General features: G+C 49.9%; 7 protein-coding genes across 7 annotated transcripts; 5 read left to right on the top strand and 2 right to left on the bottom strand.

The window, feature by feature from the left end:
• The first annotated feature begins 55 nt into the window (after positions 1–55).
• Positions 56–2,182, top strand: PV10_05297 (uncharacterized protein). The gene is made up of 5 exons (XM_016369946.1): positions 56–611; positions 670–844; positions 895–1,024; positions 1,078–1,702; positions 1,755–2,182. Exons 1-5 carry the CDS (start codon positions 298–300, stop codon positions 1,933–1,935), a joined length of 1,425 nt encoding a protein of 474 aa, XP_016222239.1. The 5' UTR covers positions 56–297; the 3' UTR covers positions 1,936–2,182.
• Positions 2,183–2,475: 293 nt separating this feature from the next.
• Positions 2,476–4,450, top strand: PV10_05296 (uncharacterized protein). Its single transcript, XM_016369945.1, has 3 exons — positions 2,476–3,012; positions 3,067–3,553; positions 3,605–4,450. Exons 1-3 carry the CDS (start codon positions 2,643–2,645, stop codon positions 4,311–4,313), a joined length of 1,566 nt encoding a protein of 521 aa, XP_016222238.1. The 5' UTR covers positions 2,476–2,642; the 3' UTR covers positions 4,314–4,450.
• A 336-nt stretch (positions 4,451–4,786) lies between these two features.
• On the top strand, positions 4,787–6,349 carry PV10_05295 (uncharacterized protein; the record flags this gene model as incomplete). Its single annotated transcript, XM_016369944.1, has 3 exons — positions 4,787–5,548; positions 5,599–5,782; positions 5,850–6,349. 3 exons carry the CDS (start codon positions 4,787–4,789, stop codon positions 6,347–6,349), a joined length of 1,446 nt encoding a protein of 481 aa, XP_016222237.1.
• Positions 6,350–6,604: 255 nt separating this feature from the next.
• On the top strand, positions 6,605–7,744 carry PV10_05294 (uncharacterized protein). The gene has a single exon (XM_016369943.1). It carries the CDS (start codon positions 6,698–6,700, stop codon positions 7,616–7,618), a length of 921 nt encoding a protein of 306 aa, XP_016222236.1. The 5' UTR covers positions 6,605–6,697; the 3' UTR covers positions 7,619–7,744.
• Positions 7,745–8,240: 496 nt separating this feature from the next.
• Positions 8,241–9,812, top strand: PV10_05293 (uncharacterized protein; the record flags this gene model as incomplete). Its single annotated transcript, XM_016369942.1, has 1 exon — positions 8,241–9,812. One exon carries the CDS (start codon positions 8,241–8,243, stop codon positions 9,810–9,812), a length of 1,572 nt encoding a protein of 523 aa, XP_016222235.1.
• A 1,127-nt stretch (positions 9,813–10,939) lies between these two features.
• PV10_05292 (uncharacterized protein) lies at positions 10,940–12,859 on the bottom strand. Its single transcript, XM_016369941.1, has 3 exons — positions 12,151–12,859; positions 11,537–12,102; positions 10,940–11,481 (listed from the first exon to the last, which is right to left on the bottom strand). Exons 1-3 carry the CDS (start codon positions 12,720–12,722, stop codon positions 11,444–11,446), a joined length of 1,176 nt encoding a protein of 391 aa, XP_016222234.1. The 5' UTR covers positions 12,723–12,859; the 3' UTR covers positions 10,940–11,443.
• A 9,825-nt stretch (positions 12,860–22,684) lies between these two features.
• On the bottom strand, positions 22,685–23,586 carry PV10_05291 (uncharacterized protein; the record flags this gene model as incomplete). Its single annotated transcript, XM_016369940.1, has 4 exons — positions 22,685–22,714; positions 22,763–22,919; positions 22,974–23,274; positions 23,337–23,586. 4 exons carry the CDS (start codon positions 23,584–23,586, stop codon positions 22,685–22,687), a joined length of 738 nt encoding a protein of 245 aa, XP_016222233.1.
• Positions 23,587–26,739: the final 3,153 nt, after the last annotated feature.

Raw genomic sequence — 26,739 nt, 5'->3', positions numbered from 1 at the left:
CCTGCGTGACCTGATAGTATTAATTTTTGTTTGATGGGTCGCAAGTGCAGCCAAAGAGATGAAGTCCGATCTGAGGGCGTGCAGCTAGCAATTACTGGTCAATGTATGTCCTGTTGACCCCAGCTTATCGTACATCTCCTCGAGCTGCCGGGCTGGGGATGGTTCCAAATTCAGTCTCAGGACTCATTGATTATATAGTCGAGCCTGATGCCTGAAACGCCCACGAGCCATAGTCAACAACCGCTACGCTAGACTACGCAATCTAAGTGTGGTTGCACAAAGTGAACATCGCCAGCCATGTGGGGGCTCACAGTTCTCTTACTTGGATGGTTCTTGGTTGTTGTGGTTGAGGGATGTGTTGCGCTTCGCACCAAAGTACCAGGGCCATGGTATAATAATTTCACCAGCATGGTCCTCAAGTATCACGAATTTTCCAAGAATCGCCGGCTGTGGATTCATCATCTTCATCGTCGATATGGGCCGGTGGTGCGCCTGTCGCCGAACGAAGTCTCGTTCGCCAATCTCGATGGCATGAAAGAGATCTATCAAAGTGGAGGGAGCGGATACGACAAGACCGAGTTCTACGATTTGTTCAAGCAGTACAACAATCGGTGTGCTCGTTCTCTCTTGGGGCTTTGCCAGACTTGGGTTGGTGCTGACCTCGCGCAGGACAATGTTCTCAACCCTCAACCGGCACGACCATGCGCGGCGAAAGAAGCTGTTTGCGGAAAAGTATGCCATGACCAATGTCGTCAATTCTGACATTATCCAAGGGATTGAACAACGTGCGGCGAGCGTTGTGGCAAAGTGCACAGAGTCACTGGGCGGCCACCTCGATGTTTATGTCAGGGCATTGTCGGTTCCTTTTGCTCGCATCGACTGACGTGTGACCAGGTGACGCTGCATTGTTATGCCCTCGACTGTGCCTCGCACTTTCTATTCAATCCCGGTGGAACTGATTCGCTCAATAATCCGAATGACTTGAGATTGATGCAGGAACTGTCTTATCATGACAGCATCAGGCGTGAGTCCCAAAGACCTATGCTGACAGGGGCGCACAGCTGATCTTACGCACAGAACGATGGATTCAGCATTACTGGCCTATCTTGGACAGGGTCAACACAATATTTCGCCCTAAAGCCATACCATTGTCGTCCAATTATGTCCTTGGTCAAGCCCAGAACACCAAGGGTCAGTCCTCCTCTCTCTTGTACAAATTGCAGAGCAAGTCGTCAGGGTTGCCTGCCATCAAAATCGCTGCAGAATGTATGGACCACATGGCAGCTGGTATCGACACGACTGGGGATGCACTGTGTTTCTTGATGCACGAATTGTCGCTACCTCGTTGTCAGCACATTCAAAAACATCTTCACCAAGAGATTGTTGACAATCCCGACGTCAAGACCAATGACTTGGTCTACCTGGATGCTGTGGTCAAGGAAGGTCTTAGACTGTTCCCTCCTATACCCATGAGTCTCCCAAGATACGTGCCTCGTGAGGGTCACAACATCAGTGGATACGACATTCCAGGGGGGTCAATTGTTAGTTGCCAGGCCTACACGCTGCATCTGCTCAACCCAGATGTCTTTCCAGAGGGTGACAGATTTTTGCCGGAGCGTTGGTTGGAGAAAGAAGGGGAGGCTGAACGGAACAGGCTTTTCTTTGCATTTGCATCGGGTGGCAGGGGATGCATCGGCAAGAGGTATGATAGAATCATTCACAGGGGCCACGGAGTTTGCTAACATTGTTCCCAGTTTAGCATTGATGGAGATGAAGACGCTGCTGCGGGAAGTGTACGGAAGGTTTATCACCAAGGTGTCTCCACAAATGAAAGGTGACATGTCTATCGATGACCAGATCATCGCCTCAAGACCGAAAGATCAAACATGTCTTTTGGAGTTTGAGAGGCTGGCAGAGATTGTAGAGCCGGTTTAAGAGACCTGTTTGTTGCTACCTTGTGGATGAAGTCGAGTCTTCTCTTCTAGCCACCTCGGAGGTGTGTTTGTTGACCATCATCTCCTTTATTTGCATCATTACTCTCGACCGACAGACAACCTGAAGGGAGGTCTTCAAAGGCTAGGCGGGGAATTGTAGGACAACGCGGAGAATGGTTGAGAAGGAGGATTGCGGAAGACCTGTTGCGTCTATTTATGTTTAGAGTTAGCCAAATACTTAACATACCTGTAGAGACAATACGGAGTAGAACCTGTAGAGACCATAGAGAGCGTTATAGTCATTGCTGGGGCATGTAGATGGATGGTCAGCTTCAAGTACGCGTGTTGAGTTCATTATTGACGTTATTTATTATTGTTTGCACCTGCCGTCCTTTGCTCTTATCCCACGTGCCTTCCTAACAACAAGAAACCCCGCGCCATGCCAAGCCTCTATACAGACTAAACCTCTTTTGGACATAGACATGTGCACCTCGAATTTATCTTACGTTTCTCTTTTTCCTGGACTGGTCGATAGGTCAATCAGCAGCATTCAATCTACCACCATCCCCGGAAATCCAAAGCACAATTTACGGAGGTGACAATGCGATAGTCTCTCGAATCCCTGCAGCCTTCCTGGTAACAGAAGAATGTGACACTCCTGCCAAGACATCGCCTCAACGGCATACCTGAAGGCTTATCAGTCTCGTCATGCGCAAGCCTTGCCATAATTGTCGTCGATCACGCCTACGATGTGACTTGTCAGTCCCAGCTTGCCGAAAATGCTTCCTGTCAGGCCAACAATGTCTGGGCTATGGCAAGATGTACACTTGGAACAATGGAGTGGCCAGTCGTGGCAAGATGATGGGCAAGTCATTTGAAATGCCCGCTGACGGATCAGATCAGGCTCTATCTCAACCGTCATCCTTCTCTCGCCCTCCGTCCACCAGGGCCTCGTCGAACCCAGACTCTGACACAAAGAGGCCCCTGGAGGCAGCGAGAGCATTTCAGCTTGGTCCGTCCCTGCTGGACCCGCTTGTTCAGGATCTCAGCTACTCCCTGCGATATTATCTCTCCCATTGTACGTCATTCTTCCATACTGCAGTTGTTGTACACATAAACTCACAGATATCAGTCTGTAGCAGGCTTTGTCAAGACTTGGTCACATACGACATTCCTAGTCACAACCCCTACCGGAACCTGGTGGCCATGACCAAGGAGCATCCTTTCTTGCTCCAGGTCATCATCGCTAACTCGGCCATACATATCTCTAATCTGCATTCGCACCGACCACCCATACACTCAGCGACGAACGAGACGTCTTTTGCTTCCCCCGGTGTAGTTGTTTCCACCAAATTCAAGCGAGATGCCCTGCTGGCCGAGCAGCTCGCGTTGCAGCGACTTCGGCAGGCTTTACCGTCGATCGATCGCACCGGACAAGATGTCGTTCTAACCGGCATTCTTCTCTTCATCAATTTTGAACTCATGAGTAGCGGCAAAGATGGCTGGAAAGTTCACGTGGACGGGGCTAGACGCATTATTGACGACTTTGATTTCTCCCTGGTGTCACCATCGGCAGAAACCACCATGTTGCATGATTATGTTGTCTCTGACTGCCTCATGTAAGTGCCACGCTTTGCCCCGTGCGACGAGCTCGGCCACTAACAGTGCAGATACTATGTGCTCGGCTCGACCTTCTCGACGCAAGCACTCAACCCCAAGACGCAGCAGCAAGCAATGGAGCTTCTCCCTGTGTTGGAGAGGGCGCAGGTCAACAGCTATCTGTCATGTCCTGCAGAGCTTTTGCAGATCATGCTCTGGGCATCACATCTCTCAAGATCTGAAGTGATCCAGGAGAGCCAGTCCTGGGCCACCGCGGGGCACGACCAGAGTCTCGAACTCATGTCCAAAGCCCGTTCATTTGACGTTAGGGCGTGGGCGGCACGCGTGCGAGGAATCTCCACGCATGACGATTTTGACAGCCGACTGCACGTAGCTTCGGCCCATAAGGCAGCCATTTGCCTCTATCTCCATCGAGCCGTCCCGTGGAGGAATCTTTTGCAACGTCACGAAATCGACCAGCTGACGGCAGACATTATACAACATCTCTCGCACATCCAACCGGGCAACCATCTGCTGAAAAGCACATCGTGGCCCGCGTTTATTGCTGGGGCTGAGTCGAGAGACAGAAGACAGCGGGTGTGGATCCTGGAACATCTATCTGCCCTGTGGGAAATGTTGCCTTGGGGTTATCTCCACACCGAAGTTGAGATGTTGACAAGCATCTGGAGTGGTGAGAAGGATGACAGTGAGGCTGGTGATGGACAGAACGGGTGGCTTCACCAACTCAAAAGTCGAGGCAAAGATTGGATTGTTGTGTAAAGAGATACCCTTTTGTGAGATGAGTTTGTATTCAGGTTGTTGGTTACCGCCCTGATGAACATGATGATGATGAGATGGACGTAGAATTATGTATACACTATACAATATTTAGTACCTGTCAGATGGTAGCTGGGTAGCACTGGAAGATGCTCTGTGGAGATGTATCTACCAAGGCTTCGTGGGGTTGTCGAGGGGCCTTAGTGCCCGCAAAGCCCGCCTGGATAAAGTCATTCCCCGCCCCTAAGGCCCCATCGGCCCTATCAGATAGGCATGGAGCCACCCCTTGGAGCCCCACTGCGGCGACCATTGCCCCTAAAAGCGTTTATGGTAAAGTCGATGACAAGTAAAGAAACGCCGAATGAAGCTGCGACTGGGAATTTATCCGGCGACCATTGATTTTTCCTGTTGAATCTCATACCTCCCGACCATCTTGAGCATCGACATGTCGAATTTGACCCTCATACATATTCAGTATGGCTTTAGGGACGGACAACGTGCCTTCTCGACAGGATATGTCCCCTGCTTTGGGAGAAGATCCTGTCACAGGCCCGGCTGAAGGAGGTCCATCTTCGCCATCAAAAAATACCACGCACCTCGTCAAGCGCATTTTTGGCTCCAGCAAGCAAAGCGACACGACACAGAACGCTAATATAGATATCGATATCGATATTGAGACGCTCGAAATGCGGTCTGGTGCTGCCGACTCACCCGTCCACATCCAACGATGGAATGAACCGAAGGGCAACATCGCCCGACTGGGATTCTCCTTCTTCTCCTTTGGTATTGCTGGCATGAACGATGCCGCCGTCGGTGCTCTCATTCCATATCTCGAGGAGTATTATAATCTCAACTACACACTTGTTTCGTTGATTTTCCTGACGCCCTTTGTCGGATATTCCACCGCTGCCTTTATCAACGCTACCATCCATACCAAATTTGGCCAAAGGGGCATTGCGCTGGCTGCTCCCTTGTGTCACATTATCACCTATCTGGTCATCTGTCTGCATCCTCCTTTTCCCGTGGTAGTGGTGATCAACATCTTGTCTGGCTTCGGCAATGGCTTGACCGACGCATGCTTTTCGGCTTGGGTGGGGTCGATGGAGAGTGCAAACTCGGTCCAGGGCCTCTTGCACTCGTGTTATTCCATGGGTGCACTCTTCGCCCCTCTAATAGCAACAAGCATGATTGTTAGGGCCCATCTGCCTTGGTACAATTTCTACTACGTCATGGCAAGTGTACCCATGTTCCCCGCTGATTCACCTGCTCGATCTGACCCATGGCATAGGTTGCGGCGTCTGTTGTCGAATGGGTTGGTCTTTCTTGGGCCTTCTGGAAGAAAACTGGTCAGCAGTACCAGAAGGACCATCCTCGTGACTCGAATGCGACAGGGAGCCGCACCCGCGAAGCGCTCAAGTCACGGGTGACATGGATTTGTATGCTTTACTTGTTGATGTACATGGGCGTCGAAGGTATGTGCCTGTTGCCCGTCACTACAGCAAAGCAGCATTGGTCGGCTAACAGAGTGGGTGTATTCAGTGGGCCTGGGTGGATGGGTTGTGACCTTTATGCTTCGGGTCCGGGACGCCTCACCATATGACGCGGGCATCTCAGGAACTGGATTTTGGGCTGGCATGGCTGCTGGCAGGGCGAGCCTCGGCTTTGTGACGGAGAGGTACGGCGAGCGGCTATGTGTATCAATCTACCTGGCACTTGCGACTGCGCTGCAGCTTGTCTTTTGGCTTGTGCCACAGTTTGTCGTTAGTGCCGTAGCCGTGGCCTTACTGGGTTTCTTCCTCGGCCCCATGTTCCCAGGAGGTGTTATGATGGCGGCAAAATTGCTCCCCAAGCACATCCACGTCAGTGCCTTGGGATTTGCCATGGCTTTAGGAGGTACAGGAGGCACTGTCTTCCCATTTGCCATCGGCGCCATTGCCGCAAAGAAGGGTGTTGAAGTACTGCAACCCATCATTCTGGCTTTGATCGCAGTCATCGCTGTTTTGTGGCTGAGCTTTCCCAGGATCAGGAAACGGGAATAGTGACGAACTAACTTAGGGATTATAGAATTGAGATTGCAACCACCTTTACCCAATAGCGTAGGAAGTGGAATAGAATGATTGTGTTTGGTCTATAATGGTGCTGCTTGAACTGCAAGTTACCTAAGTAGTGTGGGAGTTGTTTGATGCGAAGTCCTATTAAAGTCGTCGTGGTAATCGACCATGCGGAGAATTTAAATAATTAATAATAATAAATTTGGGTTGCCAATCACAACATCATCATGGCAAAGGTGCTCGCCCAAACCTTTGCTTGAATAAACACCTCAATCTCTGTGCACATGATAGATTCATCTTTGAGCCCCACGTGTATTCCTGTTTGATCGTACAATCATGTTGGTGATGACGGGGACCACAGGTCATCTTGGTTCTCGGGTTCTGTCCTCGATCCTCGACCTCGGCTTGATACCTTCCAAGGACATGGTTATTTCTTCCAGCAATCCAGACAAAGTCTCATCCAGAGCCAGAAGTGCAGGGATTGAGATCCGCCGAGGTGACTTTACTGATCCAAGTTCACTAGAGAGATCTTTTCAAGGTGCGGATGCCTTGTTCCTGGTCTCGTTTCCGTCACCATCGATCGAACGATGGTTGCATCATCAAACTGCCATTGACGCCGCCAAGAGGGCTGGGATCAAGACTATCATCTATACGAGTCTCATGTTTGGTGGGGAATCCGGCCTCGAGAGTATCGCTGGAGTGCAACAGGCTCATATCAAGACCATCGAGTATCTGAAGCAGACGGGGCTTAACTACGTCATCGTTAGAGAAGGCATTTATGCTGAAAGCTGGTGGCTCTATGCCGGCTATCAAAACGCCCACTTTGACAAGAATGATAAAAGTGAGCTGCGATGGGTCATCCCCAACGACGGACCGGTCTCTTGGGTCTCTTGGGATGACTTGGGCGAGGGAACTGCGTTAATTTTGGCAGATTATCAACGTTACAGTGGACAGACACTACGACTGACTGGGCCGAGAGCCACCGATATAAGGGGGGTCGCGAAAATGGTCGAGTCAAGAACGCAACGGACTGTCAAGGTCGAGATTGTGGGCAAGGATGTGGCCGAGAAGTACCACAAATTTGAGAAGTGCAGTCTGCCCAAAGACAGTTTCTGGATGATTGAGAGCTGGGTTGGCTGGCACGATGCACTTGCAAGAGGAGAAGCAGCTACGGTGGACCCGCTACTTCAGAATCTGTTAGGAAGGCCACCCAAAGGTATGGAGGAAATGGCTGATCAACTTTTCCAACCCGTGTGAGAAGCAGATGGACGGAACCAGAGCGAGTAAGGAAGAAGAGAGAGGAGGGAAAGAGACAGAAGAAGAATATATCACGTGTATGTCCATCCTTGCACGTGCACTGCTGCCATAACACTCCCAGACTCGACCGTAGGGCTAAAGGCCGCGTCTGCGTGTGGCGCGTGAGTGTTCCGCCGTGCGAGTAAGCTAGTCCCAAAACAAGACAGGCGTTCCCCCTCACGTCGTTTGTACGCATTAGGTAGGTACGAGTACTCCGTAGATTGTCTGTCATCGACGTTTCTTTGTCCTGACTCCATCTACCAGTCAACGTGCTTCACTTCAGCACGATGTCTTGATCCATCCCTATTCTTCAACCACCCGCCAATTCCCCGCCTTAGACATCATCCTCGCGACATGTTCATCTTCATGTTCGTTCTGAGTTACCCAGGGTTCTCTACCACATGACCCATCCCACCAAGCCTTCACTCCCGAGCCTTATGACATTGAATCCCCCAACACACTGCACAGGACCATAACTTTCCTCCCTGCTGGGTAGAACCCTTGGCTCTTACACGCCGTCTTGATCCTGCATCACTCCTGCTTCTCGGATCGTCCGTTGTATCAGATCTATCTGTGTCGCGTCATGGCAGACCCATCCGACCCGGACCCATCTTCGCGGACCAAGTCTGAGCCCATTAACATTGACAATGGCCTTGTCACAGACCTCACCTCCAACGCAACAGAACCCTCCGACTCCCTCACACCCGGATATCTGTCTTCCACCCCGTCCAGCCCCTACCTACTCTCTCGAAATTCATCGTATGTTGGGAGTCAGTCGCTTCAAGAGGATTGGGATGTTCCCCTTGACAAATTGACCTTTTTTGACATCTTTGACAATCTCTCCCTTCCCTCCAAACTCGAACGATGGCAGGCCACTCTCGCAGCCCAGAAGACCAAGCTAGCAAAACAACAGGAGCGCATCCGAACCAGTGGTAACAACGCCAGAGATCGCGCTGTCGCTGAATGGCGTAAACGTCTCCCGACCGCCGACGAACAGCTGGCAAAGTATCGAAGCCGTATGAAGAAATCTGTCGACGACCTGAATAAGAGATGGAATGATACCGCCACAATTACCCTGAAAGAGAAAGTCTCCTTCATCTCCGCCGTCCTCAATGTCTTCATCAGTGGCTATCTGATTGGCGGCGTGCCCCATTATTTCTATTATTGGTTCACGGTACAGTTGGCCTACTTCATGCCTATTCGATGGTACACCTATCACCGCAAGGGATATCATTATTTCCTGGCAGACTTGTGCTACTTTGTCAACGCCTTGTGCATCTTGTCCATATGGGTCTTTCCCCGGTCCAAGCGCATGTTCATCAGCACGTACTGCCTCGCATATGGCAACAATGCCGTCGCAATCGCCATGTGGCGTAACTCCCTTGTCTTCCACTCTCTAGACAAGGTGACAAGTCTTTTCATTCATGTCATGCCTCCTGTAACGCTACATTGTCTCGTCCATCTCACCCCTGCCGCTTTCCTCAAACAACGATTCCCTGCCGTTTACAGTATAAAATACAGCGAGCCAAGCTCCCCAGAGCATTACACTCTACTTGCTATGTTGGTCTGGGCCACCGTGCCCTACGCGGTCTGGCAGCTCTCTTATCACTTTCTTATCACCGTCCGAAAACGAGACAAAATTGCTGCTGGTCGTCCAACTTCCTTCACTTGGCTACGCAAATCATATGCGAAAACCTGGATCGGCAAAATTGTTCTAGGGCTTCCCGACACCTTGCAAGAGCCTGCTTTTATGTTCATTCAGTACTCATACGCACTCCTCACTATCCTGCCTTGCCCCATCTGGTTCTGGTCTCGCTGGAGTAGCTCCGCTTTTCTCATGACTGTCTTCAGCTGGAGTGTCTGGAATGGCGCCAACTATTACATGGATATTTTTGGCAAGCGTTTCCAAAAGGAGTTGGAACAGATGAAACGCGACGTCGCCAAGTGGCAAAACAGCCCCGGCACAATGGACAGTCCACCCAGTAGGCCTGAGGATGCCACCGAGGGACAAGCGAAACGGAAAAGTATCGATCGTATCCCGCTCTTGGACGACTTGGGAGACCCTTCCTTGTCAACAGATGTGAACGCGCGTACCACGGGGTCAGCCCACCTTGCCGACTTGGATGGACAGGTTAGGACTCGGAAAGATTTGTAAGGATTGGTTCGGATTGGAATGTATGGTAATTGGATTGGTTGTCTGTGCTTGAAATGCATCTTGCGACGAAACAGAATTGTAGTTCTACTTTTATCTCATTCCACCCTGAACTCAGAAGGATCACTTCCCCATTTGTGGACTCGGGCACCATACAAAAGCTCCTGACCTTTTTAGCCACTGTCATTTCAACCTAGGCTGTTGTCAGGGGAAGAAGAATAAGAAGACGCTGACGCCGACACCAACATCGAGGCCGATGTGTTGACCTGAGTTGGGCGCCCGGTTCTCCTGGCCACGATGGTGGAATGAGATGTTCCACGGACGAGGCAAGCTGGCTGGGAATCTTTGTCCCGTCTTGCGCGGGCCTGTGTACTCGACCGTGATGCCACCTCCTCGTGCTCCTCTATTTCCCATGCTCCTTTCGACTCCTTTGCCGGGGATAAGGACAATCCAACAGCATCATAACATGCGCTTGCATAGGACGGCGACACTTGGTAGGGAAGAGGGATGAGCCTCTCCCCGACCGCTCCAAATTGTGATCGACTAAACACTCCTCGAGGCATGGTCTGCCAAGCTCCCTTCATTCGAGTAGAGATGATCTCTCGCGCTCCCAGGGAGGGGTTTGCTTCACACCAAAGTCTTCTGGAAGTCGGTGTGGATTGGTAAGAATTTGAATGCAGAGTATCCCCTAATTGTGCTCTCAGACATGTCGTGCAGGTGTGTCCGGTCATATATGAATGGTCCACAGAGCAACTAGTGTGACCTCGCAGGACCGGCGAACTAGACTGAACGAGACCCTGCTGCGCTGGTGAAGGGTTTTGATCTGTTGACGGGCTGTAGCTTTTATCTCTGTTCAGCCCTCTCATATCTTTCGTTGTTCTAATAGTTGCATCACTCCCGACAGAAGAACATGGACTGCCCGGTCTCTCTCCATCCGACGTTGGTGAGCCAATATGTTGCTGTAGCAGATGCACCGTCATCTTCACTGCCATACCAACCTGGATGTGCAGTGTCTGTAGCGCATAAAGCCCGTAAATACTGATTCGCCCCCGAGCTGACAATGTCTCTGGGTCAACACAAACACATTGGCAGCTACATCGAAAACGCTGGAATTAAAGGAGAATATGATTCTTGCAGCTCCCAAGGTCAAGCTAGACATCTCTTCTAAGTAAGCTCTGGGGAGTGCCTTGAACCAAGTTACTTGCGCATCGAGTATATGGAATGCAACCAGAAGATCTTCAGCCTAGAATATGAGCACGGACCTAGTGAGTTGCAAACGGCTTGGTTTGGCCTCTGCCCCATTGTCTCGTTTTGTTGCATCCTTTGGGAAATCAGCAAAGCCACCATGATTGTGGTGAGAGATCTCTCGGCTGGAGTTTGTCCAGATTGACATCGACTTGGAAGTCCGCAAGCATCACTGGGTTTGGTGTGTGTCAACATCGCCAGCTTGGATCTTTGTTCGAGCTTCATTATGCCCCAACGCCATCAATCCCCTTCCACCCTGCCATTGCTACCGATCATCCCTGAGATGTTGATCCTCTTAAAGCAGAGGAAGTTAACACTTTCCGAGGATCCAATCTGCCCTTGCCCGTCGCCGCAACATCCCAGACTCTCCCGCGTGAGGATCGATCGAATTAGTAGTCCATAAGTTCAAGGACGCCGTCGTAAATCCCTACAAGTTGTAGTCAGCGGCTTGAGCACAGTGATTTAACGTGGCAATGACTTACTCGTTGTGTCGGGGAAGATAAACTTCTCCCACGCCAGTCCAGTATGAGTTGTCCAGCCACCAAGCCTTTTAATGGGAGCTTTGAGATGCAAGAAAGCCGCCTCCTGGATACTGGCTGCTAGTTCGGACCCGACCCCGTAGTTTACCATGCTTTCATGGACCACCATGGCTCTTCCCGTCTTCTTCACACTTTCGAGCACTGTCTGTCGATCCCAAGGGAAGATAGTCCGGAGATCAATCAGTTCGACGCTCAGGCCCGGTGAAGCCTTCTCTACCGCTTCAATGGCTGCCATACAGGTATACAAAGGCCGGCCATAAGAGATCATGGTAAGATCGCTACCAGTCTTGAGTACTTCGGCTTTACCTAGGGGAAGAGTGTATAATTCATCGGGAACTTCTTCTACCGCAGCTCGATATAAGATTTTGGGCTCCATGAAGATCACCGGGTCTTGGGATTCGAGGATCGAGGCAAGTAAAAGGCCTTTTGCTTGGGTAGGCGATCGAGGCACCACCACCTTGAAGCCGGGGATGTGACAGAAGAGTGACTCAGGAGACTGAGTGTGGTACCTTTGACCTTGTTAGTGCAGACTCCGTGCCAAAATGCAAGTTCCTTACAAAGCACCATGCCCGACTCCACCGCAGGGCATTCTGAGGACCATGCCAGCCAGATTCGCGCCTGTCGCACCCTCACGGTATCGGAACTTGGATGCCTCATTCACAATTTGATCAAAAGCCGGGAAAACGTAGTCTGCAAATTGGATCTCGACAACTGGTTTAGCTCCTTCTGCAGCCATTCCAATCGCTGCTCCAACAATACCTTGCTCCGTTATGGGCGTGTTAAAGACTCGGTCGGGCCCGAACTCTGACTGTAGGTTCATGGTGCACCGAAACACGCCCCCAAATGCCACATCCTCACCGAAACAGAGCACCTTGTTGTCCTCTTTGAGCGCAGCGCGTAACCCTGCATTCACAGCCTGGTAAAGATTGAGTTTCGTGGTTTTTCCATGCTGGGGCAGGTCTGGCACATTCTGAAAAGTGGCTGATGTATGGTGTAGCAACGGGCTCTTGCCGAAGTCGACAGGCAGATTCAATCTTCGCTTGCCTGCGTCCCCTGCTGTTGCATATGCACGCGACGGGGCAGAACGCGTCTTGAGAGTCTCACACAAATGTCTGGCACAGGAGATCATTGTTTGCTTCACATTGACGGACACAGTGGGAGATCGCTATGACATATAGGCAAGCCAGAGGATCTCTTTTTGATCTGAGGAGAGCAAGAGTGGCGGTTTGGTTTCAACACTGGGGATCTTGTAGGGGACTAGCACAGATGCAGTTGACAAAGTCTTTCGCATCCATGGCTTTGGCCTGCTTACGGTTATCATCGGGTTCGTTTCGGGCCCTGGATTGTCGTCATGAGTGGAACTCCATAAGGACAGGCTCTGTGGCAAGATCCATGGCATCTAGTAGCCAAATTGGTCATGAGCATGATATGAAGATCTCAGGGAGTCCAGGCTCCGGAGTACAGGCTACCTTATCCGGCCGGTTTGAATAGGTCCGGAGTACATGGATGGATGGATGGTTACTTAGGTCTACGGAGTTCGGCGTCCAGGCCCCGAAGGACTCGCCTCTGTTGCCTGATCGGGGAAAATTGATTGAGGGTCAAGGTCGGCGCAGATTCACATCTCTCCGCGCCGAACGCGCTGTTTCTTTTCCAATGACCTTTGGTGTCAGTTGCTCGGTAATCATTACAAAACGTAGTCATCCAAGTCACTCCGAGATTTGATCAATGAGGGTGCCAGGAAAGCCTGCTCATGACTCACCTCAATCGATTTCAACAAAGCTTGGCCACATGCTAACGAGTGACCTATCTCACGGATATGTGTCTTCCTGGTTCGATGTTCATGTCATTGTGCTGGTTTGGCACAAATCAACCAGTTGCCTCCGTCAACCACAAAGTAGGCAAAACATTCAAGTACAGTTATTAGCTCTCATAGAGAATTTATTCCTCCCTCATAATCAGCCGCATCATACTCTTCGGGATACTTGAGCATGATACGTTTGAGCTCCTCTCGCTGAGCCTTCTGCTCTTCCGAGTACTCGGCGTAAACATCGTCGAAAATGGAGCTTAGACGAGGCTTCTTTTCTTTTTCCGCGGCCTTGAGTTCTTGTAGAATGCTCCGGCGTACCTGCGCCCGTAATTCTTTGTCCTTCTCATCACTCCAGAGGTCCTTGTTTTCAAGCCATTTCTTCAGCCTGAGAATCGCATTGACACTGGTTTTCCAGGGCTGTACCTCGTCCTGCGTTCGATACGCAAAGCTGTCATCACTGGTGCTATGGTGTGAGATACGGTAACTCATCATCTCGAGGAGAATTGGACGTCCACCACCCTCCAGGGCCCGACGTCTTGCTTCCTTGGTAGCTTCGTACACCGCGAATATGTCGGTCCCATCTACTCGAAGGGTCTCAATTCCATATCCAATCCCTCGACTGGCGATTCCATCCCCTCGATACTGCTCGGTGGTTGGCGTTGAGATGGCAAACCCATTGTTTCGACATATAAATATGGCTGGGCAATCTCTCACAGCAGCCAGGTTGAGTGCACCGTGGAAGTCGCCTTCGCTTGCCGCTCCGTCACCGAAATATGCGACAGCCACTCTTGGAGAGTCAGTACCGCTCTCTCTGTCTGCAAGCTTCAATGCATACGCAGCACCGGTCGCATGCGGAATTTGAGTTCCCAGGGTTGAGGCAACGGCATGCTGGAATGCAAAGTTAGTCTTGGACGAACGCTCATCAAACCTGGTTTAGGGGATGCACCAGACCAAGAACCACCTACCACTCCTGTCTTGACACGCCCACTGTAGTGACATGGCATGTTACGTCCTTTCCCTGGGTCATTCTTATTGTGAACCAACTGACTCATAAAGTCTTGAAGAGTGTATCCACGTTGGAGGAACACTCCCGTTTCTCGATATTGACAGGTAATGATGTCTTCTGGTCCGAGAGCGGCAGCAGATCCCACCATAATACCCTCCTCGCCCGTAGAGACCTGTAAAAAAGAAATTATTTCTGGACTTATGTGATGTTGCGGTTGTAGTGGTCAAGACTGACCATGTAGAAGCTGAGCCGTCCTTGCCTCTGAGCCTCGGACATGATGGTGTCAAGAATATTGACTGAAAAATACATCATGCTTAGTCCTATGAATCCAAAAGTTCAGCAGCATTCTAACCTGTAACCATGTTGCGATACCACTCAAGCGCCTGATCGTCTGTAACTTCGATCGATCCGCGAGTTTCGTCTTCTACCTCTCCCTTCATGTTCATAACTCGAAAGGTGGCAATAGGTGGTAGTTTCTGTGGGCTAATGAAGTCCATTTTCGTGCTCAGAGGGCTCGTAGTTGCACCAGGAAACTGAGGTCTAAGATGCAAATCATGTTAGGTGTTTCAAACGATGGAAGTGGCCAACTCACGATGCTGAGATGTCCCCAAGTGTCATGCTCGAGCTGCACCGCATTGAGGGTTGGGCGTACCAATCATAACGGCGGCCGTTGTGCTGAAGGTTTCTCCTTAGAGGCCCAGCAAGCTGTCGCTGGAACATGTTGAAGTTGGTGGCCATCGACTATGCAAGTGTGTGAACTCTTGAATGGCAGCAGATCAGATCGTGGCCCGGCAGGATGACAAGTTATTCATTGACGGACTCCCGATGAATTGTAGCGCGTCAGCTATAGCCGACGTTGAAACTGCAACACAATGCACACTGCCTGGACCTCTTCACAGCCTGTGCCACGCCACCAGGATGCCGTCTTTGCAGATGACAAGCATATAGTCCAATCTCGAAGTCCGGTTAGAGTCCAGGATGATTAGGGAAGGGCCACTTCATTGGTTCGGTGTCCCCGGCGTCAAACACTCCGATTGCCATACAGGCGTGGGCCGCTTCGGGCCCGGAGACATTGTTCCCTCCCCGAAATGTGGAGAGTATGGGGGCGGTCCTTCGCATACTCGTAGATACAGAGTGGCCAAACAAGAATGCATGTTGCAATCTACTGATAAAAAGGGTGTTTGATCGTTCGGAGATGACCCTGAAACCGAGGTGTAGCATCCTCAGCAGCGCCAACGTCGGTTATCTCGGTCATTGTCTGCCGCTGTTGTCTTCACTCTGTGAAGATCAAGCCAAAAGCACATCGCTCCTCTAGAGGTTTCTTGTTATGTTGGATCATACCATCTTCTGGAGCCCACGCTTCTAGAATTCTATTCCTACGAATAAATGTTGAACTCGGTCAAATTTCACACTCTGAACCCTCTGAAATAGAGAATCGTTCCGCCCGCTTGCTCGGTCTAGATATTGCCCGTTGGTCGCGTTTCACCTCACCTTGGTTCAAGGATGAAGCAATTCGTGTTCAGATGTGCATGCAGTGGCAGCACAAGATTTCCACGACGACAGACTCAATCATGCTTCCCTATTCATACCGGCCTTCGGAAGGATTGGCGGCGGCGTTTCCACCAGTCCCCTTCGTTACAAGTGGTTCGACCTTATATTCTAGCAGACATCGGCGAAGGTATATTACGTGTAGCCACAGGGACCATCACATATTAAGTTAATGGAAACAGGAATCACGGAGTGTCAAATAATCAGCTGGTCCGTGAAACCCGGAGATCGAGTTGAACAGTTCGACCCGATATGCGAGGTGCAGTCAGACAAGGCGACCGTGGAGGTGAGGGAGGCCAATTAACTTAGAAATCGTGCATAGAGCTCATGCAGTCTCTAGATCACGTCTAGGTTCGATGGTGTTGTGAAAGCGCTACATTACGAACAGGATGAAGTGGCAATTGTTGGTAAAGTAATTGACGCTTGTTCCACAAATGGAAGACCCTTCTTAACCTTTGCCATAGGCCTTACTCGACATGGATATAGCCGATGATGTGGTGGAAGAGACGACGAGCGGAAAATTTTCTGTTGATGGTGTTGACGAGAGTCTCTCAGAGCTCGATCATGATAACAGTCATAAGAGGGACATGAATGCTATTCTACCAGCATCGCCAGTCACTCCCGGAGCGCAAACCACAGTGACGAACCAAAGGGTGGAGACGGAAGCGGAGCCACAAGTCTTACTGACGCCAGCTGTACGACATATGCTTAAGGAGGCCGGTATTGCTCCTAGCCAGGTTCGAGGAACAGGGAAGGGGGGTCGGATTACCAAGGATGATGTACATGATTACATTGCCATGAAGATAAAAACAGAATCTGACCAGGGAAGACCTTTGGAAACACCTAATGGTTCATCAAAATCCACTGGGAGAGACCAACTCGTGCGTATGACACCCGTCGAGGACCAGATGTTCAAGGTCATGACGAGATCACTTGCGATCCCGCACTTCCTCTACACTCATTCTGTTGATGTCACCTCACTCAATCAATCTCGGACCAAATTCAAACAAAGAGCTAAACAAGTTTCGGATAACCCAGACAAGAAACCAATCTCCAAGCTTTCGGCGCTCCCTATCATCATGAAAGCAATATCAAGGGCGTTCTTACTTCATCCCAAGCTCAATTCCCACCTCGACACAACGTCTGACCCGAAAAAACCTCACTTGATCTTCAAAGCATCCCACAATTTCGGTATTGCCATTGACACGCCACATGGGCTGTTAGTTCCTGTCGTTAGGGATGTCGAGAAGCACTCTGTGTTGTCACTGGCAGCAGAGATCCATCGATTGAGCAAAAGCGCTCAGGCCGGACGTCTGACTCCGGCCGAATTCAAAGATGCAACATTCACTATTAGCAATATCGGGAGCATTGGGGGCGATGTAGTGAACCCAGTCATTGTGCCTCCAATGGTAGGTATCGTGGCGATCGGGCGAGCATGCGATGTCCCGGTATTTGAAACAGATGAAAACGGCATCGAAAAGATTGTCAAAAGACAAAGACTTACCATGAGCTGGAGCGCTGATCACCGTGTCCTTGACGGCGCAACCGTTGCAAAAGTGGCCGAAACAGTGAATGCTTTTGTTGGTGAAGTCGATACTTGGGGATTGGACCTGTCCTAAGTATGTTAAACGTGGTACGGGAGATGAAGTAAATCAAGTTATATTGTACATTGGGAGGATATAGATACCACAGACAATTCTTGTTCTATATTTGTAATATGACGCCTATCATAGCCACGTCTATAGTCTGCTAGAGAGAACTCTTGCAACGTCTTCTTCAGGAACATAAGACAACAACCACTGCCCAGCGCCGAATCTCCTCCACACGAGGGGGTCATTCCCTGGCTGTAAGTCTTTTGAGAGCGTGGTTGGCAATGTAGACCAGTCAATATTGTTTGCACGGGTACATTGCTCCTCAATTGCTGCGTAAGCTCGCATCTTCTCGTCTCGCGCAATTTGTTCTGGGCCATCATCAAGGTGATTGAGCTCTTGCTGCACATTACCGCGATCAACGATTGCGTTTGTGCGTGAGATTCGGCACTTCTCGTATAAGGCCAAGGCTCGGCGCTTGTCTTCGGTGGATGATTGTTTGGTCATGCCCTTCAAACATTGCCCTAATACCGCCCCGTCTTCGAAGGACATACCTGCTCCACTTGCCAGGTAAGGAAGGGTCGCATGGACAGCGTCCCCAAGCAATACAAGAGAGCCACTGGGATGTACCCATGATTCTATCGGATCCCATATGGACAACCTCCAACGAAGGACTGACTTGCATCTTGACAGAAGCCGGCCGATTCTGAGGTTGCTGTTAGCTTCTTGTTCAGAGTTTGTCAGGATTGAACGTTCGAACTTAGATAAGCCGCACGTGGAAGTCTGGATGGGGAGATAAATGTTTTGATCTGTGCATGCAGACTGCATACTAACCTTGGATCCCAATCTTTGAACAAGTTTTGCATCTCATCCACTTGTCCAGCCAAGGTGGACGGTCCATTCTCAGGCATGTCGTCTGGGACTAGTAGCACCATGTTAAGGTGTTTTCGCTGACGAAGAGCATAGGTGACTATCATCCATTAGTTAACCACTGTCACTTGAAGTGAGTCAACACGTAGAAAAAACCAGGATGCCTACCAACATGTGCACCAGGCCCGTACCAATATGTCACGGCTTTCTCATCCAAGATTGGACCCATTTCAGGATCTGAGCGCACCTCGTCTGCGTCTAACAGCAGTCGATAGGCCATGTCACCAGTATGTCGCGGTACTTCCTCTTTGCCTGAAATAAGTCTTCGGCACTGAGAATGAAGCCCATCAGCGCCCACTACTAGATCAGCCTTCCACTCGGGCTGTGTTGAGGATTTAGTGCTAACGATGGCGCCTCTGTTCGCTGTGTCAAACTTGATACCTGTCACCTCACATCCAACGTGTACCTCGGCTCCAAGCTCAATGGCTCGGTCATAGAGAGCTTTGTGAAGGTCGGCACGATGCACGTCATAGAAAGGGCTCCCATATTCCCTAGAGGCGGACTCCATGTTCATCGAGGAGATCAAGTTTCCCCTCCAGTCAAGAATGTTGCAAGCATCTGTCTCACAGATCTTGGACGGGGGAATTTTATCTAGCACGCCCCAGCCTCTGAGGATCTTGCTGCTGTTCGGTAATAATTGAATCCCAGCTCCCACTTCACCCAGCGCAGGTGCAGCTTCAAGCACAATGGCATGGTGACCAGCCAACTGTAAGGCAATAGCAGCGCCGAGGCCACCTAGGCCAGCCCCTACGACTATGATCTTTTGAACTTAAGTCAGCAATGGACAATATGGATTGCTAGATGGACCGATGCCTCATCAATGGCAGAACATCGCTTACCTCGAGAGCCGACATTCAGAGCAGGGGTTATCGCTAGAACTGGGTCATAGAAGATGAGAAGGGGCAATGGTGCCAAATCAAGACCCTAAGATGGTGATCGTTGAAATCGAATTAAAGACATTTAGACAATTCTGTTCAATAGCCGATGCCGCCCTCGAAGCGGCAACCCGCGTTCGTATCTGACAAGAATCGTTGTCCGACACAAGTTGATGTGAGCACCTCCACCTATGACCACCTTCACACTCGTATCGGGCAATAATCATTCTTGGGCATAACTTGGGGTGAGCACCTCCACCTATGATTAACTTTCACACCTGTGCCTGCAATCATCATTCTTCGAGGCGACCATTGGTGACCACCTTCGCCTGCGACCACCCATTCCTTGTTCGTGAGTTTAGATTTGGATAACAAGGTGGGGGATTGCCCATGTTCTGTACAGCGTTTGCTTCGTGTTGATATCACAGAAGACAGTCATCGACGTTGATTCTTGATACCCAACAAGGTTTAGGTAGTCGCCGCTAAGGTCATTATTCCCGGCTCCGGTCCGAACATCCACTTTGATTGGCCCACAAACGATGCACACGGCTCAGGGGGTCCGCCACCTGAATGAGGGTCCCACAGTTGGTCTTTGAGCCTGGACCGCATAGCCAGGAGGTCTTCCCCCAGGTCTTGACCCCAATCTTCCTTACCATCTGAGATATGTTCTTATCATGATAGGCGGGACAGGAAGCCCACATAGTGGAAAGTATAGTTGAAAGCTGATTATCGGTACTGGTCACAGCGCCCCCACTTCTCCCAGAACCGCAGCTACTCCGCGTTGCTATCTGAACGTCGTCTTCAAACGTCGTCTTCTTGGATATTAAACACACGCTGTAGCTGCTTCTCCAAGGTATGCCTAGCTCTTATCCTTTCCAGAACGAAACCAATTCTGTGTCAAACCAACAAAGCCAAGTATGGAATCGAGGCAGAACGAGAAAGCTGTGCCCTCCGACACGCACGACATCGCGGTCCAGGGTGATCAGGAAGATGTTGCTAGCACCACAGAACATCTCAAGGACCAGGCTGAGATCGATACTGTACACAACGATGAAGCAACCCGAGTACTGGCGACCTATCAAGGAGACCCTACATGGCAGCCCAACGAAGAGCGACGGGTCCGAAAAAAGATCGATCGGAGGCTGCTCCCCATCATGTGCATCACTTATGGTCTCCAGTATTACGACAAGACGATGATATCTCAGGCGGTGAGTCTCCACCCCAGAAAGCAGCACCAAAGTCTTCAGTCTGGCTGATGGTGTAAATCTACACAAATAGGCCCTCTTCGGACTTCGTACCGACCTTGAGCTGACGGGGAACCGATACTCGATGTCGTCTGCTATCTTTCACTTAGGCTTCATCGGTGGTGCTTATCCTGCCTCCCAACTGGCCCAAAGGTTTCCAATCGAACGGGTTGCTGGAGGCCTAGTTCTGATCTGGGGCATTTGCTTCATTCTCACAGCAGCATGCTTTAACTGGCAAACCCTCTATGTCCAGCGCTTCTTCCTAGGTTTCACCGAGGCTGGAGTTAGCCCTATCTTTATGCTGATGATCGGACAATTCTACAAGAAGGATGAGCAATCCTTCATGATGGGGTAAAGTTTGTTGTGCTGACATCGTTATTTCATGGTCTGACTTCTACTAGTGTCTGGTATGCAGCTTCCGGCGGAATTACACTGTTTTCTCCTTTGCTCAATTATGGCCTTGGCCATATTCAAGGGGCAATCTCACCTTGGAGGTATATGTATATTGTTGGCGGCTCTATTACGATTCTTTGGTCATTGGTCGTATACTTTTGCATGCCGCCAGATCCGATTCGCGCCAAAGGGTTCAACGAACGAGAACGATATATCGCTGTTGCGCGATTACGCGTGAACAATGGCGGAGTTCGAAATACGCATTTCAAGATCCAACATGTTCTGGAACTCCTCCGCGACGAGAAATTCTGGTTGATATTTGCCCAGGCGTTCCTGAGCATGATTGCTGCAGGACCAGTTAACACGTTTATGCCTATCATCATTTCCGGGTTCGGGTTCAACGTCCTCAATACTCTCCTTCTCACCATACCCGCTGGGGCTGTTGGAGGTATTTTGATCCTTGGAGTGACGTATACAACCTATAAACTCAGAAACATCAGGACATACGCAATTGTCTTCTGTGAAGGACTAGTGATTATGGGTTCGCTCATGCTATGGCTGTTACCTCGCACCGAGAAAGGAGGTCTCCTCTTCGCTGTCTATATGCTTGTTGCGTACAGCGGCGGCTGGGGTGTTATCATGGGTTTAGCAATCGCAAATGCTGCTGGATATACCAAGAGGGTGGTGAGCTCGTCTGCCATACACGTGGGCTATTGCCTTGGTAAGTTCACTCTGGAATCCTTAGACTTACGGGCGATGTTCTAACGCTGTTTCCCAGGCCAATTTGCCGGACCTCTGCTCTTCAAACCAGCCGATGCCCCTAATTATGCCCCTGGTTTCATCGCAGTTCTAATTACTGCGGCCGTGTCGGCCAGTCTGGCGTTGCTATATCGCTTCATTTGCATGTGGCAAAATAAGCATCGAGACCGTGCAGGAACTCTTGAAGGTTACGATCATGCTTACGAGGATGACGTGACAGACAAAAAGGTAAGTCGGTGTTGAATTCTCACTCCTGAGTTTTTCCACATTTTCGAGTATGCTAACCACCATTCCACTGTTCCAGAATCCTCAATTCAGATACGTTTATTAGTCACCAGTAACTGGTGAATGGGCAAGAATGCAAGGGCCCTCGGTGATTATTTCCAAAGAGAGTCTGTTGCCATTCCTTTTCAGAGTTGAGGTGGGTTCTGTGGACGGGACCAAGTAGTTAGAACAAATATTCCACCGGTCCATTGTATGAGCCAGAGGATTACGATGGCGGCTCAATGTCAGCCAACCATCAACTCAGTCTGCCCTTTTGAACTCTTTTCCAGGAGTCAGGCTATCTATGACCTGGAAGGTAGTGATTAGAATAATAATACTGCCAAGATAAGAGAAAATGCTAGATCTAAGACTGTCTACAAACGAGAGCGGATCTGGCTCTTACTGCCTAATGCGTGGGGCTGGAACCGTCTTCATCCACTTAACAGTGCAAGGAAATCCCACATGCAAGGCACACGAATCTCAGAAGCACCTAGCCCTCCTACAACGAGAGCAGCGGCACTCTCCCATTTGGTATTGTCATCGGCAGGGGCCTTCCCGTAGGTTATCACTCATCTCACATGTAGTGCTTCCAGCGACGGATTTCTACCGAGCGCGGATTAGTATCTCTATTGATGACTGTCTAATCTAGAGATTCACAGCAAAGCAATACTCATGACTAGACGCGACCTGCATCGATATCAATGACCTAGAAAAGTTTAGCTTCACCACCAAGTTATGTGGCCTGGAGACATACTGCAGACGTTATAAACGAGCTTTTATCGCTCAGGAGGAACAGTATAACGTTGGCGATCTCAACTGGATCGGCTAGCTTCCCAAGAACATTTGCCTTTCTCCAGCCCTCGCGGATAGACTCTGGTACAGCGCTCACCATGGCGGTATCTGTAATACCTCTGCACGCAAGATAGTCAGCCACCTTTCAAGTTCTACGAAAGCGGAGAACTCACGGAGCGATCGCATTCACCCGAACACCGTGCGGGCCCATTTCCCGGGCCACCGACTTGGTGAGACCGACAACTCCTGCTTTGCTTGCGGCATACGCGGCATTTCCAGGAGATCCAATTCGGGCCCCGATGCTTGATGCGTTTACAAAGGAAGCGCCCTTCGGATTCCTGTGCTGCAGCTGTGCACGTAGAGAGTTTTTGACTCCTCCCAGATTGATAGCGACGATACGGTCCCAACCAGCGTCGGTTTCTTCTTCCAAATTCACCAAACCTGAACCAGACACGCCAGCGAGGTTCGCAGCGCCTGAATGCGTGTGCTAGTCAGTGTGTGCGAGCCTTGGGTATAACATAGTATTTGTTACTGACCATCAATTGGGCCAAATGCCTTAGCAACAGTGCTTGTTGCTGCATCCATCTCGCTTGAAGAGCTTACGTCCACCTTGATTGCCATAGCGGTCCCTCCAGAAGATGTGATCTGAGCCTCCACATCGAAGATGCTGGCACTGACGTCGAATAATGCCACTGAGGCTCCCTCTGCTCCCAACAATAAGGACGTGGCTTTTCCAATGCCACTCCCAGCACCGGTAACGATAATGACCTTCTTTGAGAGCGACATTTTGATCGGCCTAAGTGTTGCTAATCTTGGCTATCTGAGAACGGGGTTTCTGATGGGTGGACAGTGGTTATCTATTAAGTGGTCATTAATCACGCCAATTCAAAGACCGATACCGTTTGTCGGCGAGGTGATAAAGGCCCCTCGGGCTGCACCATGCTCTCTAGGTTCAAGGGTCCACCCGCGCCTATCATTTGGGGTATGTCGGAATGTAAGCCTATACCTGATAATCCCCCACTTTCTATCTCCCGACTCCTTTCCGGTGCTTGTCATCGACTCATGCCATGCGAATATCCATCTCGCATCCTCCACTGCTCATATTGTGGCGATTAAATCCACAGCCGGCAAGCTACTTCCTTCTATTTGAATCTCCAGGTACCCGAGTAGCGATGATATCAGGCATTCTGACCCAAGGCAAGAGTTCAACATGGCACACAACTCCTTTCCCCTCGCTTCAAATGGAACAACAATGATATCGCCGGATGCGATGGACAGACCGAAGCTTACAGTCTACCTTGCCTGCTTCTTCGTCGCCTGCATTACATGGCTGTTGCTTCGAGGTCGCCAGAAAAACCTTCCAGATGGCCCTCGGGGCTTACCCTTCTTCGGCACCATGTTTTCTATGGGTGATACTTTGCTTCATCTTAAACTGACTGAATGGTCACTGAAGTATGGAGACTTCTTCTCGTATATGATGGGTCAATCCCCAGTGATAGTGCTCAACAGCGCTGAGGCAATCAACGATCTCTTCGTCAAACGGGGGTCAAAGTATAGCTCCCGGCCAAAGGCGTCACCTCAATCCGAGCTCATAACCCAGAATGCGAGAATTGTCGCTATTCCATATGGAGATCAGTGGCGTGTAGGTTCAACACGTACTTCGCATCGTCGACCTACTAATTCCGAAACAGAAGCATCGAAAACTGTATCATGAACTCCTCTCCATGCACAACTCGAAAATTTTTCTCCCATTTCAAGAGTACGAAAGCAGACAGACGTTGAAGAATTTTCTGGATAATCCTACTGGCTTTTGGGACGAGTTAACAAGATACTCGGCAAGCGTGACATTCAGTATGCTGTATGTTCGATTTGAGAGTCTTTCACAGAGTCGAAGTGGTTCTAACACTGAAGAATAGTTTAGGTTGCCGATTCGAGAGTGCTGATTCATTGATACCGAAGGAAATTAACAAGAGAATGCTAGCCATGTTCAAGAACATTCGTCCAGGTGCATGGTTCGTTGACTGGGTACCTATCCTAAATTATCTACCAGACTCCCTAGCCCCGTGGCGAGCATCTGCAATCGATATCCGAAACCAGATCATGCCATTTTTCCTCGTCTTTTACAAGACTATGAAAGCGAGGGTTCAGAATGGCACTGCACCCGACTGCTTCTTAGCCCACATTATCAAACAAGAAGGCGTTACGTTTGAAGAAACAGAGCCTCCTCATATCATCGCAACTACTATGGCTGCAGGCACCGATACTACTGCAACAACGCTCCAGTGGTTCTTCAAGGCTGCGATTATGTTTCCAGATGCCATCAAAAAGGCGCAAGACGAGATCGACCAAGTGGTAGGTCGCGATCGTCTTCCGGACTGGGAAGATCGGGCCCATCTCCCCTATATCACTGCGGTCGTCAACGAAACACATCGATGGGCGACGGCAACGCCCTTAGCTTTCATCCATGCTACCAGCGAAGCGGACGTTTACAGAGGAAAGAATATACCTAGCGGTGCGATTGTGTATAGCAACATCTATGCTGTCCACAATGATCCAAACACATTCGCTCACCCAGAAGAATGGATACCGGAAAGATACCTGCCTCGAGAGGACAAGAGGTCTGCCCCCGAAGCCAACCGTGCCGGATTACATTATGCTTTTGGAGCAGGCCGTCGTGAGTGCCCCGGAAAACATGTTGCAGATGCTAGTCTGTACATCGTGATCAGCCGGATCTTGTGGGCATTTAATATCGAGGCGAAGAAAACTCCACCTTCGGGATATTGTAAGTCGTTCCTCGTCTCTATCTAAGGGTATATACTAAACAATGAATAGCGGGAGCATTTCCCGTCTTCGGCCCTGCCAAGTTTGAGGCAACTGTCAAGCCGCGAAGCGCGGGTGTGGAGAAATTTATTCGAGAACAGGCCTCTATCAATCGTCCTGCAGAAATGGAGGAATCCACTGTCTATGATAAATTGCTTGCTGAAGTTGTTTAAGGGATAAGGAGATAGCTCTTAGGCAACATCAACAAAAGAATTAACCAATGTGACTCTGTTGTAAAATTTGGTCTTAGGACAGGGAGCAGTCCTCGGGAGTGTTTGAAGTGAAATGCTAATTGTGCCTTGAACCATACTGTAGTGTGATGTGGATCTCCCTAGACTGGCATTGCACAATGGGGAGAGATGATTCCCACAATGAGGTCAATGTCGTTGAAGTGGTTTTGTACAATCGGCTTAAACCTCTTGTCATGTATTCTTGTCAAAGATTGCGGTGAAATGAGTTGCTTGGGCTTCCTCACTATGAGTGGGAAAGCCCGTCTATCTATAGCTAAAGGTATGGTTCTACAGTGTACAGGGGGGTTGGAGATGTTACCAACCCTTATGCAAAGGTGTTGGCATCCGACAATTCTCGGTTGCTCTCCAAGGGCGGAATCAACTCGTCAAGAGAAACGCAATGCCACAGACACATGTAGACACAGGTTAGGTACTAAACAGGATATTTCACTAGTGATTTAGAAGACTATGCGCCGGGTTCTGTCAAATGAGTGGCCATATCGGCTCCTTGAATCTCCCGAATCGTTCTCCCCATACCAAAGTATGCAAACCGGTTACTTGCAGTATAGGTCAGTTTAAAGTCTTCATAACGAGGGTTCTCTAGGGCTTCGTTGAAATGCCACGTAGAACCAACTGAGGGTCCTATGACGGGGCCGTCAATCTTTCCATTCTTGAACCTGATCATGGTTGTCAGTCAAAGCCTTATCCAGAAATAATTTCATCACTAACCAACTGCGACAGGTGCTGCTCCAAACCATTTCTTTCATGAGAATGTTCCTATAATCGATGAAGTCCCGCATGGCCTCTTCGCTTGGTTCTAGGCTAGATATGCTTTCCGTTTGCATCTTGGTAATGCATTTGTAGGCATAGTTGATCTCGGTTTCGACCC

Source organism: Exophiala mesophila (assembly GCF_000836275.1).
Source record: "Exophiala mesophila strain CBS 40295 unplaced genomic scaffold supercont1.4, whole genome shotgun sequence".
NCBI classification, from domain to species: domain Eukaryota; kingdom Fungi; phylum Ascomycota; class Eurotiomycetes; order Chaetothyriales; family Herpotrichiellaceae; genus Exophiala; species Exophiala mesophila.
Note: the sequence above shows the minus strand (reverse complement) of the source record. Positions and strands in the feature narration are given on the sequence as shown.